At 36.9% G+C, this 18,270-nt stretch overlaps 1 protein-coding gene and 1 long non-coding RNA gene across 3 annotated transcripts in view; one reads left to right on the top strand and one right to left on the bottom strand.

Moving 5' to 3' along the window:
* LOC125239157 (zinc finger protein 345-like) overlaps positions 1-18,270 on the top strand; it is a 215,312-nt gene that overhangs the window by 15,270 nt on the left and 181,772 nt on the right. For both annotated transcript variants that reach the window (XM_048146663.1, XM_048146662.1), the window contains exon 7: positions 13,568-13,703. In XM_048146663.1, the coding sequence (XP_048002620.1) occupies positions 13,568-13,703 (136 nt within the window). The remainder of the gene's footprint in view (positions 1-13,567; positions 13,704-18,270) is intronic.
* On the bottom strand, positions 358-4,221 carry LOC125239176. The gene is made up of 5 exons (XR_007178499.1): positions 3,539-4,221; positions 3,140-3,256; positions 2,689-2,818; positions 2,147-2,232; positions 358-526 (listed from the first exon to the last, which is right to left on the bottom strand). It is a non-coding gene; the product is annotated as an uncharacterized LOC125239176 (long non-coding RNA).

Raw genomic sequence — 18,270 nt, 5'->3', positions numbered from 1 at the left:
AATTAGTCAAAAATACAGCTGATACTCATTAAAGGATCTAGGTTATCGCGGTTCACTTCGAAGGGTTCTACTTATTCACGCTAGACGATCACAAGGCCAAATTTACGGGGTATATTTAAAGGGGGGTTAGTTATACTGTTGATTAGTCAAGTAAGTAAGTAAATAAGTAAGGGGAGCGGAGGTTTAGTTACATTTGGTTCCGTGCCCAAGGGATCTAAGATGTGCTCTGTAGAACACATCTTGGATACCAAGGTTTATAAATAAATAATAGGAATTAGCCTTACCAGGCTACATTTGTTGTTGTGAAAACGAGTGGGTGTGCTGTATTTCCTGACTTATTTCATCTCTAAATAAAACTCATATACCTAATATTTTTATTCAATCGCTATTTCATAAAAACAAAAATAACTTTATTGTTAATAAACACGTCTGTAGTTTTTCTTCCATTGTTGGTTCTTGCCGCGTTCCGGGCGAAGTCATGCATCGATGCGGAGTCAATTGTATGTTCATCTCCTTCCACTGGTATCTAAAAAAAAAACATAGTAATAAAAGTAAAGTAGCGTAGTAAACTAAGACAAAAAATATTTCTAGGAAATTAGTTCATAGTCGTAGTGGTTAAACATCGTCCCCAATAGGCGATTCGGGTTGCATTGCTACGTAGCAATTGTTGGCATTGGCGCATCTTGACGTTCCCTTGCGCCTGTGCGTAGTACTATTATTTATTCTGTGTCTTAATGTATGTTTTATGGCTATTGTATAGGCAGGGCAAGTACTGGAAATACTAGGTACTTATATAGAAAATACCCATGTATCTAAAATAATAGGAAGCGCGGAGCTGTAGCACTTTAGAAGAGTTTGCCACCTCGTGACCGGAATTGGAAACATAAGTGTGTACACAATGTACAATAGTAATAGAATTTCATGTTAAAACAAATAGTTCTCTATATGCCCAGTACATTTTCTTAGCAGGTTCTGCCATCTTCAGGGTTATTTTGAAAGCTAACATCACGTTTGCACTTCACACCGGAGATCGGATAGCTTCGATGCTGTTTTATATAGTCTATGGACACTCTGATGATATACATATTCCTAGCAGGCTTGTTATACAGAATTTCATTCATAGGCAGGATAACTACAGTCTAGATGTAAGGTTATTTTCCTAAAATAATCTAGGATACCTAAGCCCTAGATTTAAGACCTAGTAATACAAGAAGATAGGCTCTAGTCTAATTGTTATGAGGGCGCGATTATTCATTGTCGCGCTGAAGTACAATATTATATGGGGCGCCCCGCCATTTTTCTATGAATACTGAATAGCTACACGCATGTTATACTATGACAGTACCTCCTTCGATGGATGGTTTGTTTGCATTTTAGTTGTCACTCTATAATCTACATATTGGCTTACAGGATTTCATACATCATACAATAATTTGGCAAATTGTTTGTACCAAATATTGTCACTGTAGTGCAGCCGTGAGAAGAACAGATGTCTGTCTGTTAGGTTATAGGTATTAATCATATTAGGACTAAGTTCACTAGCTTATAAGTCATCATACTATATCAGTGTTTAACAAGCATATGTCCCGCTTGACGGTAAGAGGTCACCGTAGTCTATGTCAGTCAGTAATTTCAGAGTAAATTAAATGCACCTTGTGAATTTCTACTTTCTATAGGTATATTTTTACTGTAGTAATACAAATAAGTATGTATGTATAAACAAGATTTTCAATAGCTTCATATGACATGAGTTCGTTATCTCACATGATAAGCTGTAGGCTAGTCTAAAATAGTAAGTGTAAATCCATACAATTATTATGTTCGGTAGATTGGGTACACAGCTTTTATACAATATTTCACAAGTCAGGAGTATGCCAACATACTGTACTTCATTACAACCATGTCAAACATATCCTACGAAATATTAGCATTACCAGCATCTGGGAGGTCGTACCTCGCCATACCCTAACTCCACCACGATCATTGTCACAATTGCTTAATGAATTTCATGAAAATTGATTGAAGCTTGTAATATTCCTGTTAAGTAGGCATAGATAATAAGCACTATTATCATTATAAAACCATATTTTACTGAGGTTCAGAAAAAGTATGTAGTATGTGGTACGCATTAAGTATGTAAACTTACCTAACATGACCGGGTCCAGTCTGATTGTCGGATTACTTTGTTGTTCAGTAACGTTGAACATGAGCTGGTAGTGCAGATCAGCGAGACTGAAAGGAAACGTCAGAGATTAGAAATGTTCATGTAGATAGCGTAAGAAAAGGGTTTAGTTTTAGAGTAAGGTTCCAAATAGGGTTCAATATTATTTCATTTATCTATTCACGGGGGCGCGTCGCTTAATTTTGGAACTAAGACACGCCCGTGAGAAATATTGTGTCAGAAAAAACAACGCATACAACAAAATTTACAAAAGGGAAATTAAAAATAGAAAAGTTTGAGAACCCCTGCCTAGCAGTTCATATCTACATGAGCTAGGACATAAATGAGTTAGTAATAAGTTTGCTTAACCAATAAAATTAGGATAAATTAATGTAAGTTTAATTTTCACTTCATTGCTTATTGCCATCGCTATACTTCGCCTAAATTATCTAAATATAATATTAATGCCATGAGCTATTAACTTTTAAATTTAATAAATAGTACGAGCTATTATAAAATATAAGTACCTTTCATTTATATGAAGTCAGTAGATATATGGGGAACGGTCCGTGACCACGCACTGGGGATTCCTCAGTCAACCTGCATGTTGCCGACAGCTGGTTGATGTTCTTCGATGATGGTTGTCTATTTCATATACTGAAAATTTATACGTACACTATTTAAACTCATTGTAACACAAACAAAATTTATGCTAAGTCTGGATTTTTAGTCTACATAATTTTATTTAAGTATACAAAAATACAAAATTAAAGTTTGGACAAGTTTCAATGCCTATTTTTAAATGCCATGACATTCATTTGAGGTCCTACAAATATTATTTTCCATAGCCCATAAGCCAGCGCTTCAGAAAAATAATTGAGAAGTTTATATGTTGGTACGGAAACAACGTTACAATTTCCAAGAACAGTTAGGTAGCCTAGATCAAATAAATTAGTCGAACATATTTTTAATGCTTACCGTTTAACCAAGGTATGTTCAGTTTCTATAAATATTGATTTCCATAAATTTGTGGCAGATGTGTAGAAATATCGGACATTGTAAACTTTCCAGAGAAATTCCAATTAGATGTTGAAACTGAAAAATCGAACAACCATGTAAACCTCATTGAAAGTAACAAATATATTTTGTTAGTTAGGCCTATTTCACGTACATTTAGATCCTCTTAGGGAATGTGAAAGTCAGAAAGTAATGTGGGAAATTTACTAATCATTAATTTATCTGACGATAAAACAATGAAATAAGCAACATTTCACCAATATATTCGGTCTAGTCGTTGTAGTTCGCAAGTATGTTCTGCTGGGTTTCGAAAACGACGACTAGTTTGAAAACACATCAAATAATAAAACAAAAGCTTACCTTTCATGCAAAACTGCTTTTGAAGTAGGCAATTAGTTCACTTTATCAATTGAGGCATAGCCCGATAATACATCCTTTGCATGGGCTGTTTGCTCATTAGATCATGAGTATGAGCACTAAATTCTTCTATTATCTTGATGAGAAACACAACAAAACACATGTCCATTGCATTCACGTTTTTTTTTTCCAACAATAATGTCATGTCAATTTCGTAACCTCACTTTCGCTAACGGAAAATTACATTGCAATTGCAGTTCAGAGTTCAATTTGATAAAACAGGCTCACTTTGTCGACAAAATTATTTAGAAGTAACGCGTGTTTAGGGCAAATAATGTTTTGTTTGCATTTTCTTAGTTTGCTAAATGACAAAATGGCGAATATGGACGGTTCATGACCGGCGTCGGCGCAGAATTGCCTGTCGTATTGTTTAAGCAGATTAAAATAAAGCGAATATTTAAATAATTCTAGTTGTAGATCACGTAATTAATAATGAGCTAAAGAAAACAAAAACGGATCTGCCATTTTTTCGCGACCAAGCGGATTAGCGGTAAGCATGACATAGATTAGAGAAAATAATTTAACCACAGATAACATATATCTTCGCCAAAAGGTGTTCTATCGGTGACATTACACAAACTATCATTGTTTTTAAGTTGGTACGCTTGATCGGTCATACAATTTTCGACAAAAGATATTCAGTAATTCAGTAATTTATTGTCCGGTGTTGTCATTTACAAAACTTTACTTCATTTTTCTCTACTTCATTATAGTAAAATTAATACAATAGATGTATTTAAATACAAAAGATTTTGTTAATTTAATTTTCTATTGCTTAAATCACATCAAACTATTCAAGTTGTGTAGATTTTGAACGGTATTTTGTAAATAGGGCCTAACACATGTCCCCTTACAAGTGCGGTCCGACCGTCTGTTAGATCCTTAAAGAATCTCACAATATATTTTTAATGTGGTCACACTTTTGTAAACCGATGCGCACACGCGATTTCCTACGCATTGACAAATTTACACGATAGTTTTCGTTCGATTTCATTAAATTATGAAAAAAAAAAATCAATTATATATTTCTAATAACTAGTCAAATATTTGAACATTATGATAGGCTAAATTTATGATATCAAATAATTGTTTTGTTGATTTAATGTTTGTGACTACTAAAAACACATTAGTGTGTTTACAATGAAAATACGCCCATGAGGACAATTGTAAAAGAAAAAAACGGTTAAGGATGACAATATTGACAGTGACAGTTCCTTACGAAAAAAAATCTGAGCGCGAAGTTATTAAATTTTATTTAAGAAAACCGATTTCACTGAAATTATAGTGTTATGTAGCTTCAAATAATTAGTGTAATTGATAGTGTAGGAGCATGTGTGATTTTTAGTGACGTCTTATTATCACACGTAGAGAAATGTGAGAGTTAACTACGTTTTGAAACGAAGAGCTCTGTTAGTGAAAACATAGTAATTTCAATTAGTTTTAGGCCATAATTAGTTAGTTAAAAAAGGTGTTAGTGCAATAGTGCAAGACTTGAGTACATGGAGACAGAGTTAGCAACAGTTGGGACGCGAAAAACATGAAGTGAACATTGAGATATTTCGTGGGACGTTCGAGTTGAAGTACCCGGCTTTTGATGTCAACTAACGGAGGGGTAAGAGTTTTTGAGCCTGGTCTCATACCTGCTCATAGGACCAATGTGTTACTGAAGATTTTCGATATGATTATGTTGTTAGTGGTGCCATATTATGCCACACTAAACAGAAGAATGGAACAGAAAATGCCGATCAAGAAAAATACATATATGTAAGTGTTCAAAACCCCAGTTAATTTACCCTATTCTAGTTTTATTGAGCAAACAAGACGGAGTTTTATAGTCTGCAGTAATTTTTGAGTTAGAAAAATTAAAGTCACTTAGCGATCAGACATCATACTTGAGGAAAAAAAAAATAATAATAATAATAATTGTAGGTGAACGTAAATGAGACGTACGTCTCATATGGTTAAAGTACCTAGATGGTCCTGCAACCTTAGTTGGCATATTTTTTTTTGGAAAACATTTTAACGCTTGTGATTTTTATTTTATCTTTCCCTCTGTTTATTGGAAGTCTTTAACTTTAGTTTTAACCTAAGATAGATTCTTACCACAGCAGTGTTCTGTCATTGAACATAGTGGATCAGCGAGGACGGTGGAAACATGCGGTGAAAACTTCAGTGTGTGTTTAAGTGCATGCTTAGTAACGCTAGTGAAATAACAAGTGTTTATGATATTCGATTTATGCAATATTTTATTTTTTGACCAATGATTGGACAAATAAGGACTAGCCAACTTTAGAGTTGAAGAAATATTCATTGGTTTCAAGTTACTTGCTGTGTTCAAAAATAAGTAACTGGATCTTTTGCGGTTATGCTGATTGTGATCAAGTGTGCAACGTGTCTTCGGAAGAGGTTTCATGGTGTCCTGGGTTATGACACCGACTGAGAAGAGAATAGTTTGGAAAATTTTGAAATATTACCAGGAGGCCAGCAGGATCTAATCATCATCATTAGCTACTCAAGAACTCATCATAGAACTAGCCAAGTATGAAAAGAAAAAAAAAAGGAAGAGAGACACTTTAACCAAGTTCCTCAGCCCATTGTCGTGTTTGTTAACAATTTGCAAAGTTTGCTGCAGCTGCAAATGCCATGAAGAAGGAATAATTTGTCTGAGGTTACAAAACTTTCGGGGCATGTTATACAATATTGAAGACATAGAATAGGACAATACAAGTTTTAAGCTCGTTTCAAGAAAAAAATCATTATTTTGTTATATTATTATTCAATCAAATAAAAGTATTTTGAACCTACTTATGACATCATTTTGTATTTTATCATAAGGCAATTAAAACCAAAATAAAATTTTGCAGATAGTTTGAAAAAAAAAAAGGAATATATTTTATCAAAACCACATCAAATTTGATGTTACATTATATTTTACAAAAAATATCAAAACCATATCAAAATTAAGGATACATCATATTTTGCGGGAAAAAATTGAAAATATGAAAACCACTTCAAAACTGCAATTACTTTTTTTTGCAAAATTGTATTATGCGTTTATTATGAACTTTACATGATGTGTAATGTAAATTTTATGTGTACATTGGTTACAAGTCAATGACCATTTAGTAAAAGTTTTCTTTCAGTGTGGCATACTTATGTGGTACATTATTATTTTTCTTTCCTATCATCATCATCATTATCATTATTTTAAATGCGTCGTGAGTTCTTCAAAATTTTATTGAGATGCAGTGTTATTATTATCAGGGTGGTAGAAGTCAAAATTTTGACTAAAATTAATTTTATTTCTATAGTGATCTGTGTGATAAAGGGCCTTATTGGCTAGCCCATCGTAAAGTTTCACTGTCATTTAGTAGTTTCATTCCTAGGATTATAAAGTGGTGTATGGTGGATGTAAATCTATAATACGGATCTTTTTTATTATCTAGATAAAGAAGTCGGTTCATTATGTGGACAACAATTTTTTTTTAATCTTTTTTTTGTATAGAGAATGTATTGAACATTCATTGTATGGTTGGATTCTTTTAATATAATCATAATTGGACATATAGTATCTAGTCTACCTGGGGTAGACATTAGAAAATTCAGAGCGGTGGATAAACTATTTTTCATTTTAGTTATTACAGTTAGCAGTGATATTTATTATTTATGCGTTATCATTTTTTTACATTATATAGGGTGGTATACTGTACAATATCGGTAATCACCAGTGCAGATCCTCGTTTCTAAGCATAACTTGGTCAGTATTTTGTTCTACAAAGATCGGAGTAGGGAGGGCCACTATTTTGCTTAAGTGACTGTACTTACTTTTATAAATTTTTTGCATTTTATGCTATCAATTTTGCACTGAGGAATGTAATAATGAACAAAAGACAGGGAAATTGAAAACAGGGTAGAACCCTTACAGTGATTGACTGTGAAATAAAAGATGTTTACATAAAATGTAACATTTTGTCCGTACGAACATTTTATTTTTAGTATGTGCAGCAAACAATTTTCACACATTGTCAAATTTCTTGCGGTTAGTAATTACTTTATAAAATTAAATATAGATGTATAAAATGAAACCTATCCTAAATAAATTGAAATTTTCTTTGCCTTCGAGTCAGGGTAGAGTGGAGTAAAATGGGATACGTAAACTTTTGAAGTTATTGTGTAATTTTATTTCCATTTTTATTCGTTATTTTGATTACTTTTAAAAGCGTTGGCTTTCTGTTGAGATCGAGTGAAAGAGCGAATGAGGAAGTAAGAATGGTTACATTGTGTGTGTGTGTGAATAATTTAGAGATGATGAATGTTTATAGATGTAAGAATGTTTTGAATGGGATGAATGACTGAATGATGTGTGTCTTGAATGATTTTTTTTTATGGAATGAGTGGATTGATACGGACAGACAGCGCTGGAAAGTGGTCAAAACTAGTTTGGTCGGAATTTGCGGGAACAAACAAGGGGGGAATTTTGGGAACACATTAGTCATAAAATTCTTATTGGTTAGGTTAAAATCCAATGGATTCGACCCATTTCAAGGGTAGTTTTTTGTGACTACTACTACACAAGGTAATAAGACCCATACGAAAACCACACACCTCATCTTGAATGGGATGTATTTGACAATCGAGATATTTAAGGGCCGATATCGTCTAGTGAGAACGAGGCTCTTATCAATATTTGTTTCCTTGTTATGTGTTCAAATATGTGAAGTTTAGTATCATCAAATCATTTCTTCATTTGATCATGATATGGTACCGAGTTGAGGTACATGCTTATGTCATTTAAGGTTTGTTTTATAAAAAAAAAAAAACACATCCAAACAGATCTTAAGTCAGTATATTTTATTCAAGTATGAGACATGCGCCAAAACATGTGGCTGGAGTGATTAGGTAGAGGAATTGGTTTGAGTTCCGACAATGGAGATTGAAGGCTCTGGACTTATAATGAGAGCTCTAAAGGTTTCTTCGTAATTGCGTGGGAAGTTATTGTGAACTCGTTGAAATTATTACGATAATTATTCCGGTCCAACAGTGTGGATGGAATGAATATTCGCCGCGACCGGGGAACGAGCTAGCAAGAACGGGTTAATAGGACCTATCAGATTCACAACCTGGTATCCCTGGCGATGCGTGGACTCTGAGAAAGGGGTTATCATGGTTCATTGTCGAGATTCTAATGAGCTGATTTCAAAACTGAGTCGCTAGCAGTTGCATAGTATTGGAATACACACTACACGATTAGAAATGGGGGGATATTTCCGACTGATCTAGAGATATTTTTCTTTTATTCTTTTATTCAATTTTATTGCTTCTTTTGCTAAGTGAGATTGGATTTTTTTACAAACCACTTTGTATTTTATAAAAGAAATCCAATCGGGGGCGAGTTGTAACAGAACAAGCGTCTAAGACGAGGAAAATGACTCGTTATTACATATAAAACTTACGGTGAATCAACTTATCCTTGACCAACTTTTTGGTGCATATTTCCTTTGGGATTTCATTGGATATTTTGACAAATAATATCTTTGAAGCTTTATCACATGTTTAGTCACGTCTTCACTCATAAAATTCACTGTTATTTGATGCAAAACAGGTTGGAATAACATATTTATCAACAAACTACGTTCACATGGACGGAATACTGACACTGACAGTTGTCAGCTGTGTAGCGTTCCGATATTATGTCTTGATTTCAATCACAGGTCATGAAAGTTGATAATGATTAGTAGTATACTTTCTGGATGTGTTTAATGTAGCATTTAGAAACAAAAATGATATTTTACTGCGTATTTGATCTACAAAACTAACTAAAACCCTTTAACAAAAAAATATCTGCATACCTATACTAACCGCAATACATAACTCTTCATAAACTGAAATAGATACCATACACTAAAGAAAAAGCGATCAAGCCCACTGGTGGCGAAGCCGGGAATCGAACCCGGGTCTCCAGCTAACGCGGCTGACGTGTTCGACCGCTACACCACCCCGACCGCCGAGGTACCCGTCGAAATTTCTCTAGTTTATGTTATCTCTGAAGGCTAGGCGCCTTTGACCAACTCTAAGGGCGAGCAATTAGTGCTTGCACCTCCTATATGAATCCTTGAAAAAACAAATCAAAAAATATTTCATAAAATAATTTGATTTGTTCCCTACATCGACATAACTCTTCGTCGCTAACTAGGTATCAATAAAATTATTCCTATATCACTTTGGAACACGTGCAATCATGCAGGTGTTACTGTTGAGAAGCAAAAGCCTATATGCCAAACTGTCTTGGACATTAATACCTAAGGCATACGGCTTAGTAAACAAAGCAGTTATGATCTTTTTCTTATGCGCGTAATTTAGTTGTTATCCATTGTCCCATGTCTCCGTTAGGTCTCTGGTATGTCTCCAGTCTCCATTATGTATCCAATATGTATCCAATATGTCTCTGTTATGTCTCTGGTATGTCTCTAGTCTCCAGTATGTCTCTAGTCCCCATTATGTATCCAATATGTATCCAATATGTCTCTGTTAGGTCTCTGTTATGTCTCTGGTATGTCTCCAGTCTCCATTATGTCCCCAGTCGCTGCTATGTCTCTAATAGATACTATAAAAGGGCCGGGGCAGGCCGTCGCAGGTCATTCTTAAAATATCTACAAGACTAACAGTGTCTCTGGCTTTCGTGTGTTACTGGTGAGTGAAGTTGTTCTGCTATTATTTCTCTGTTTGTTTTTACTTGGAAGTTATTCTGGGTGATTGTAAACTTTGAAATTGTGTCTCTGTTTGATTGTGCGGGGACAATATCGTCGTACAGTTGAACTTAGACCTATGGTGGAATTGCTTTACTGTCAGTTGTGGGGTTATTTTAGTGTTCTATTTATAGTGTAGTGTTACATTTAAATTGATGTGTATAGTGAAGTTTTCTGTGCTTTGTTTCATGAGTGCCGTTAAGCAATACAAAGACTGGGTCGATGTATGGCTGGTGCTTGGAGATAAGTCTGTGTTTGGTTTTGTAGGGAGTAATTCTTGCAAAACTAAGCTTAGATTATAGCACGTAAAGGAAACTTCACTCGTTTGTTTAGTTGGTCAGTAAAATTGAATTTAGTAATTTTCTATGGGGTTATTTTGTGAAAGTTATAAGCCAGATCATTGTTTGTGACAGACTGTTGTCCGGCTAGGCGCTTCTTCCCTTACGGTGTCAAATAAGAGGCGTTTAGGGGTCTTTTTGTTCCAAGTGGAGGGCTTGGGCGTCTTTATTTACTTACAAAAGGCGTATTTTCTCACCGGTCTCAAAGAGTCCAACTGTTAGATGGAAGTGAGGACTTTCACGATTGACGAAAGGCATTAGGAGTAATCCTTGCTCACTGAAGTCGGCAGTATTTGAGGCTGGGGTCCTATATATATATATATTTATTTACTCGGTGCTCTAGTCCATGCTGGCGTTGGTCGCTGGGGATTTCGGTTGTGATTGATCCATATCTAAGTAAAGTTTGGTCGCAGCTGGGTCTCCCATGTGGCTGGTACTGGTGTGTCCTAGAATACTGGATATATACGCGGATAGGGCGATCTACTCTCTGCTACCCTAGCCCGCGGGCAAAAGCAGAGGGGGGGATCAGAACTCAAGCCTATAGGTTGCCTATCTCAGCTTCGCTGGCTGAACTGTACAGCTTATGGTAGGGATACACTTGTGCATATTTTGAACACAAGATCTATGGTAAGTGATGGTCTGTGTTTCAGATATGCTAGAGTAGGGAAAACGATAGGACTAGGGTAAAGTCACACACTATTTCTATGAAAGTAGAGTTCTTTTATGATTGGTCTTGGAATATAATTGGTCAACGTGTATTGTGGAGAAATAGTTTAACTACTACTATTTATATGGGTTAAATGGACTTTAAATGTGGTGTTTACTATCTTAAAATATGTGGTAAAACTGGTAATTTATAAAATCTCTTATTACTTAATTTATTTGAGTGAAATTAATAATTGTGGTAGCAATTTCTGATCTTTCGGTGTGGCTGCGGGACACTTAGTGTTGCTAACTAGTTTTTCAAGGTAAATTCTATCAAATTGGCTAGGGAAACAAACTGTCTTTGGAATAAAAGGATTTGTTTGTTATAGGGCCCAGTGGCATGCGAGCGCCGTCCACTGATGGAAAGTCTAAAGCTTAGAAAAGTTTGACTTACTTATTTTTTTACAAAAGTTAGCAACTGCTCGGTGTTTCGATAAAACATTAGAAAGATCGAGAAGTTATGGTCTATTAGCAGTATTGGGGAAAAGGGGGGTTTAGCTAGTGAAAAGAAACAAAATAAAAAAGGGGTTAGTTTGTAGATAGATAGCCCTTCAGGCTTACTTGCTTAGGATGCCCGATAATGTGGTTTGATTGGGTCTAAGGATTCCAGACGGTATCGCAAGTTCTCACCCCAAACCGGAATCGAAAATAGAGCGTAGCCGATGTTTTCTAAAATATTTTTTAATATTTATTTCATGTATGTTTCACTCACTAACTTTTATTCTAAAATTCCTTCATCACGTCATTAATTTTCTCTCTCATAACTTTCTAGGCCTAAATCTGATAAAATACTCTTCTATAACACTATATTATTATGCTACAATAACCTTTATTCTTCTTTAAAATATAAATAAATAAAATTTTAAAAATTAGTCAAAAATACAGCTGATACTCATTAAAGGATCTAGGTTATCGCGGTTCACTTCGAAGGGTTCTACTTATTCACGCTAGACGATCACAAGGCCAAATTTACGGGGTATATTTAAAGGGGGGTTAGTTATACTGTTGATTAGTCAAGTAAGTAAGTAAATAAGTAAGGGGAGCGGAGGTTTAGTTACACTATGCACTGTGATTACACATTTTCCTTCGACAGTAACTCTCTATAATACTCGATCCTCTTTGACCACACCAACTGGTAAAGGCTTACTTTGCTATTCGAAAACAGCTAGCAAAATTGCTTTTATCCACAAGAGAGCAAAGTAATTTCATACAATATTTAACTTGGTGTCTTAAGCTGGCTGGTAGAATTTACCTATAAATAATGATTCTGAATCAATAGTACATTACATCAGAGTCCGGGAAAATGAGGATTTCCGGCCAAGTGGGTATATACGGCCGAGCGAGCGTGCGAGCGAGGCCGGATAGGGATACGAGGCCGGGAATCCGTTTTCACGCCGAGGCATGTATAGTGCTTTTGTCAAACATACAATGAAATAAAAAAAAATGCTCTAAAGGACAATATTTTATAAAAAAAAGTTACTTTGCAGGCCTAGGCCTAAAAATAATATGAAATCCCTTTACAGTCCTCTCGAGTTGTTGCGCCCAAAAAGCGATACTTCCCAGCCCATTTTAAGGAACGTAAAGACAATATTTCATTGCATGTTTGAGAAAAAACATTTGATTTAGTGTGATGTTTTATAGTCAGTTTTTTATTCGTGTTGGTGTGGTGAAAAATGTTGTGTTTCACTCGGTGGCAAAGTTTGTTTAACCTTCGTGCCTTGAAACCCTCGCAACGCTCAAGATTCCACTTTTTGAACCACTCGCTACGCTTGCGGTTCAATATTGGAATCTTTCGCTTGCTCGGGGATCAATATTGGCACGTGCGGTTAAACAACTTTACCCCCTTGTAAAACTATAGTGATTGAGCAACAAGGGGAGGAAGTTGAATATTACTAACGAGAGTAAGTTAAATCGCGACGGCTTGCCGGAGCGATTTAAAAACTCGAGTTAGTAATATTCATACTCCCCGAGTTACACACAATGTTGTTCATCACACTCGTAATGTAAAAAATATGTAAATAGATGTAAAAAAGTTAAGTACGGTACAAGAAATTTCATTGTTCCCTTGGGAGAACGATTTTTCTATAACTCACGCCCCGCCTGCGTGCAATAGCACATTTAAAGTGCGGGTGTGATGAATATAACTATTGTTGGCCAAAAACTTATTTAGTTTTCATTTCCAGCAAGAGTTCTACGTATTTGTCTCACGTGCGTCTGGCGCACCCAGATATGCATGTGTCGTGCGACCTGTGTGGCGAGGCCTTTGTCGGGCAGGCGGGGCTCAAGCAGCACAAGGCCAAGATGCACACCATGGCTGAGGTAAATCCATACTAATATTATAAATGGGAAAGTTTGTGTGTCTGTTTGTTTGTCCGTCTTTCACGGCAAAACGGAGCGACGAATTGACGTGATTTTTTAAGTGGAGATAGTTGAAGGGATGGAGAGTGACATAGGCTACTTTTTGTCTCTTTCTAACGCGAGCGAAGCCGCGGGCAAAAGCTAGTGAGTAGTACTGAGTTGTCCGTCTTTAATCGCAGCTTGCAGCCTTCTGGCGTCAATTTTTGTAAGTCGAAGTCAACAAAAACATTACAAATGCCTCGTTACATGATATTAAACAACAAAAAATTAGGAACACTCAAGGGCCTGAGACATATTTAAAATCACAGGCAAGTAACAACTTCAGTACAAAATCTGACACGCTCGGCCGCCAAAATACTGACTATACTATATAAATTATAAACATCAAATTAAATCAAATCCATCAATTAATTCAATATTTATGATTCAAAATCATCATTTATAGGTAAATTTTACCAGCCAGATGAAAATGAATTATAGAATTGAATTATTGAATTAAGACATCAAGTTAAAATTTGTATGAACTTACTTTGCACTCTTGTGGATAAAATATAGTGATATGCAAGTTGCCAAAAAAATCTTAAATTTCTTGAAAGATTTATGAAACTTTCACGAAAAATAAAGGGAATTTAAATTTATGAAATGGAAAGTTTCCATCCATACAATTGTCCATACAAGGTATGGAAAGTTTCCGAAGTTTTCCTACGTGAAAATTTCAGAATTTTGGAAACTTTCCGTCGGGACATCAGTAATAAAATGTAATTTGGTTATCTGTTTTCGAATAGCTAAGTAAGCCTTTAACTTCGTGTGGTGAAAACTAAATTATTTCTACATTAAAATAGTACATTACGATACAAGTGCGTAAAAAACACCACCACCACAACTGTAAAGTCCGTATGTAGAATGCCACAGTCCCTGTAAGCTACAGGATTTCAGGAGCACATTTAAACACGTCCGTACAGAAAAACCATTTATTTGACAAGGCCGATGAAATATCTACCCTCCACCTATTTTAACAATAACTTAAAACTACCCATACATTACACCCTCTCACTGAACTAGCACTAAGCGTCCCTTCGATTAGTCCAGAAAGACTTATTTATTTCAAGCACAGTTGGGAGCTATACCATAGTTTATATTATGTTAACTTTACTCAACGGTAAATGAAGATATTGATTTATTAAGCAAGAGCATTACAAACTAAATGTTTATTATACAACTTACATTAATAGAAATGCATACAGTACTAATAAGTTACCTTTGTATTAATCAAACTCAAAACCATATCGATTCGGTGGTCTAATGGGACGTGGCCTCAAATTAGATCTAGTCACCGAAGACTCTAGCGAAGGTGGGTCGGTTCCTCGTTCCCCTGCTACAGACGTTGGTATCCCGCCTGCGCCAAGACTCGGCTCGGTGGACGGCTCCTTCGGGCAAGGTACATCCAATAAAGGATTCCATCTGCTTTTAATTTGGTCAACATGTCGCTTCATAGGAGGACCGTTTTCCTTTGATATTAAGTAATTACGTGACCCTAGTTGTTGATCAACTTGCCCACTAATCCAATTCCTTCCTTCCCTAAAATCTCGTGTCCATACCCTATCTCCCACGTTAAAATGTCTGCCCGCCCCGCCCGAGTTATGTACCTGCCGCTGTTGCGCGTCACGCACACGGCGTTCTACTTCTCTCACGTCTTTCAATAACTCGAGTCTCGTACGCAAAATCCTGTGCTGTAGCAGCATGGCCGGTGAATTACCTGTACTGCTATGCTCAACATTTCTATACATCATTAAATAGGACTGTAAAGCGGAATCCACGTTAAGGCCTTCCCTTACCGCTTTTTTTATTGTTCGCTTACACAATTTAACCGCACCTTCGGCCGCACCGTTTGACGAGGGCTGATAAGGCGCTGAATACGTAATTTTGACTCCATTGTGTTCTAAAAAATGCCTATACTCTCTACTAGTAAACGGCGGTCCGTTGTCTGATACGACCTCCAGAGGTAAACCAAAACGGGCAAACGTTTCCTCCAATACCTTAATGACTGACGAAGCGGTGGTCTTATGCATTGTAAATGCTTCTATCCATTTAGTACTAGAGTCTATAAGCACAAGATACGTTTTTCCTCCGAGAGGACCCAAAAAGTCTAAATGCAATCTTGACCAAGGTTCAGATATGTATGGCCACGGTTGCGGCGCGGTGCGCGGCGGCGCCATCCCCTCCGCGGCGCATGTCGCGCACTCATGACAAATACGTTCTATATCCGTGTCGATTCCCGGCCACCATACATAACTGCGCGCGATACTTTTCATTTTTACTATTCCCATATGACTAGTATGTAATTCTGTCAAAATTGCATTTTGTAATGTTTTAGGTATCACTAGCCGATAACCCCAGACTACACACCCTCTATCCAGATATAACTCAGTCTTACGGGAACTGTATGGTTTCAGAGAAACGTGATCATTATCATGATTTGGCCATCCTGATTGTATATACAGTACCACTTTTTGGAGTACCTCGTCCTTGAACGTATTTTCCTTAACTATTTTTCTAGTTATAGGCAAGAAGTTTTGAATAAAATTGATGTATGTGACTTCCTTCTTATCACTTGCTTCTTCACCTGTTGGTAATCGAGATAAGGCATCAGCGGCATTTCTATCACTACGCACATACTCAATATCGTAATCGTAACCTGATAAAAGCACCGCCCAACGTTGCATTCTGCTGGCGGCCATCACTGGAATGCCTACTTTATCACCAAAAATAGTTACTAACGGTTTATGGTCAGTTCTCAATATAAATTTTCTTCCAAAAAGATACTGATGGAACTTCTTAACTCCAAAAATTATGCCTAATGCCTCCTTTTCTATTTGTGAATATCCGCGCTCTGCTTTATTAAGCGATCGCGACGCATACGCTATCGGACGTTCTTGCGTCCCCTTCGCACCGTCCCCGGGGCTGCCATCTGGCGTCAAATGTGATATCACCGCCCCTACGCCTACACTACTAGCGTCGCAGGTCAAAACTAGCGGCAAATCCGGCGAATAGTGCGCCAGTACCTCACTAGACATCAGTTTACCCTTCACCCGGTTAAAAGCATATTCACATGACTGGTCCCAATAATATTTAACCTCTTTTCTGAGAAGATTATATAACGGTGCCAGTAATGAGCTTATGTTTGGTATAAACTTCGCGTAATACATGACTAATCCTAGAAATGATCTTAACTCTGTAGTATTACGCGGAGCGGGCACTTTTTCGATTGCTTCTAGTTTATCTGGACACGTATGAACGCCCTCCTTGCTTATCACGAAGCCTAGATATGTCACGGAATCCGCAAAAAACGTACATTTACTTTTTTTAACCTTTAAGCCATATTTTTGCAACCGCTTAAACACTTCTATCAAAGTCGTTAAGTGTTCTTGGTCATTAACCCCCGTAATGATGACATCATCTAAAAAGACCCCCACCCGTGGCATGTCAGCAAACAGCTGTTCAAGTTTACGCTGAAAAATCCCTGGGCTAGAGGCCAGACCGTAAATCAATCTATTGTACCGAAATAAACCCTTGTGTGTATTAATTACGGCATATTTTTTTGATTCCTCGTCCAACTCAAACTGCGCATACGCCTGCGACAAGTCTAACTTGGTGAACTTTTGGCCCCCATGTAATTTAGTGAGCAAGTCGTCCACACGGGGCAAAGGAAAACGATCAACCTCGAGACATTTATTTAAAGTAAGTTTAAAATCACCGCATACCCGAATGGTGCCGTCCTTCTTCATAACCGGCACGATCGGCGTAGCCCAATCCGACGTTTGCACGGGCTCGAGTACTCCGTCGCGCACCAGCTGTTCAAGCGCGCGCTCCACCGGCTCACGCAGCGCGTACGCCAGAGGGCGCGCGCGCAGGAACACCGGCCGCGCGTCCGGCCGCAGCCGGAACCCCACCGTGCCGCCCGTGAACCGACCCAGCCCATCGCCGAACACGTCTCGGTAACTAGAACTGAAAACATCAAAATTGAATGTCTCACATTTAATATTATTACAATGTGTCAGTATGAAAGGAGGTAAAATATCGAGTTCCACCAACCACTCCCGTCCTAGCAAACTTGTCCTACCATCGCGTATAATATATAATGTTAAGTATTTACTTATATTCTCATACGTCACAAGAGGTGTAATTTTGCCTACTGGCATAACCAATTCACCTGAAAAATATGTTAAATTTAAATTACAATTTTCCATCGGTATACTACTAAATAATGTCTTGTAACATTCCAAACTTATACAAGTTGCAGCAGTGCCCGTATCAACTTCCATTAGTAAGGACTTGCTATTTACACAAACATTCATAAAGTACGGTTTATATTTTTTTAAACGATTAGCGTCCATAGAATAATGATTTACCTCGTCACTATCGCTGGATGAGTTCATATGGAACTCCTTGCTTGCCAGATGGTGTACCCCTGCTGCGTTATTTTTCACATTCGGGCAAACGCGTTTCAAATGACCTTCTTTATTGCAGA

This window comes from Leguminivora glycinivorella, chromosome 25, assembly GCF_023078275.1.
Source record: "Leguminivora glycinivorella isolate SPB_JAAS2020 chromosome 25, LegGlyc_1.1, whole genome shotgun sequence".
NCBI lineage: Eukaryota > Metazoa > Arthropoda > Insecta > Lepidoptera > Tortricidae > Leguminivora > Leguminivora glycinivorella.
Note: the sequence above shows the minus strand (reverse complement) of the source record. Positions and strands in the feature narration are given on the sequence as shown.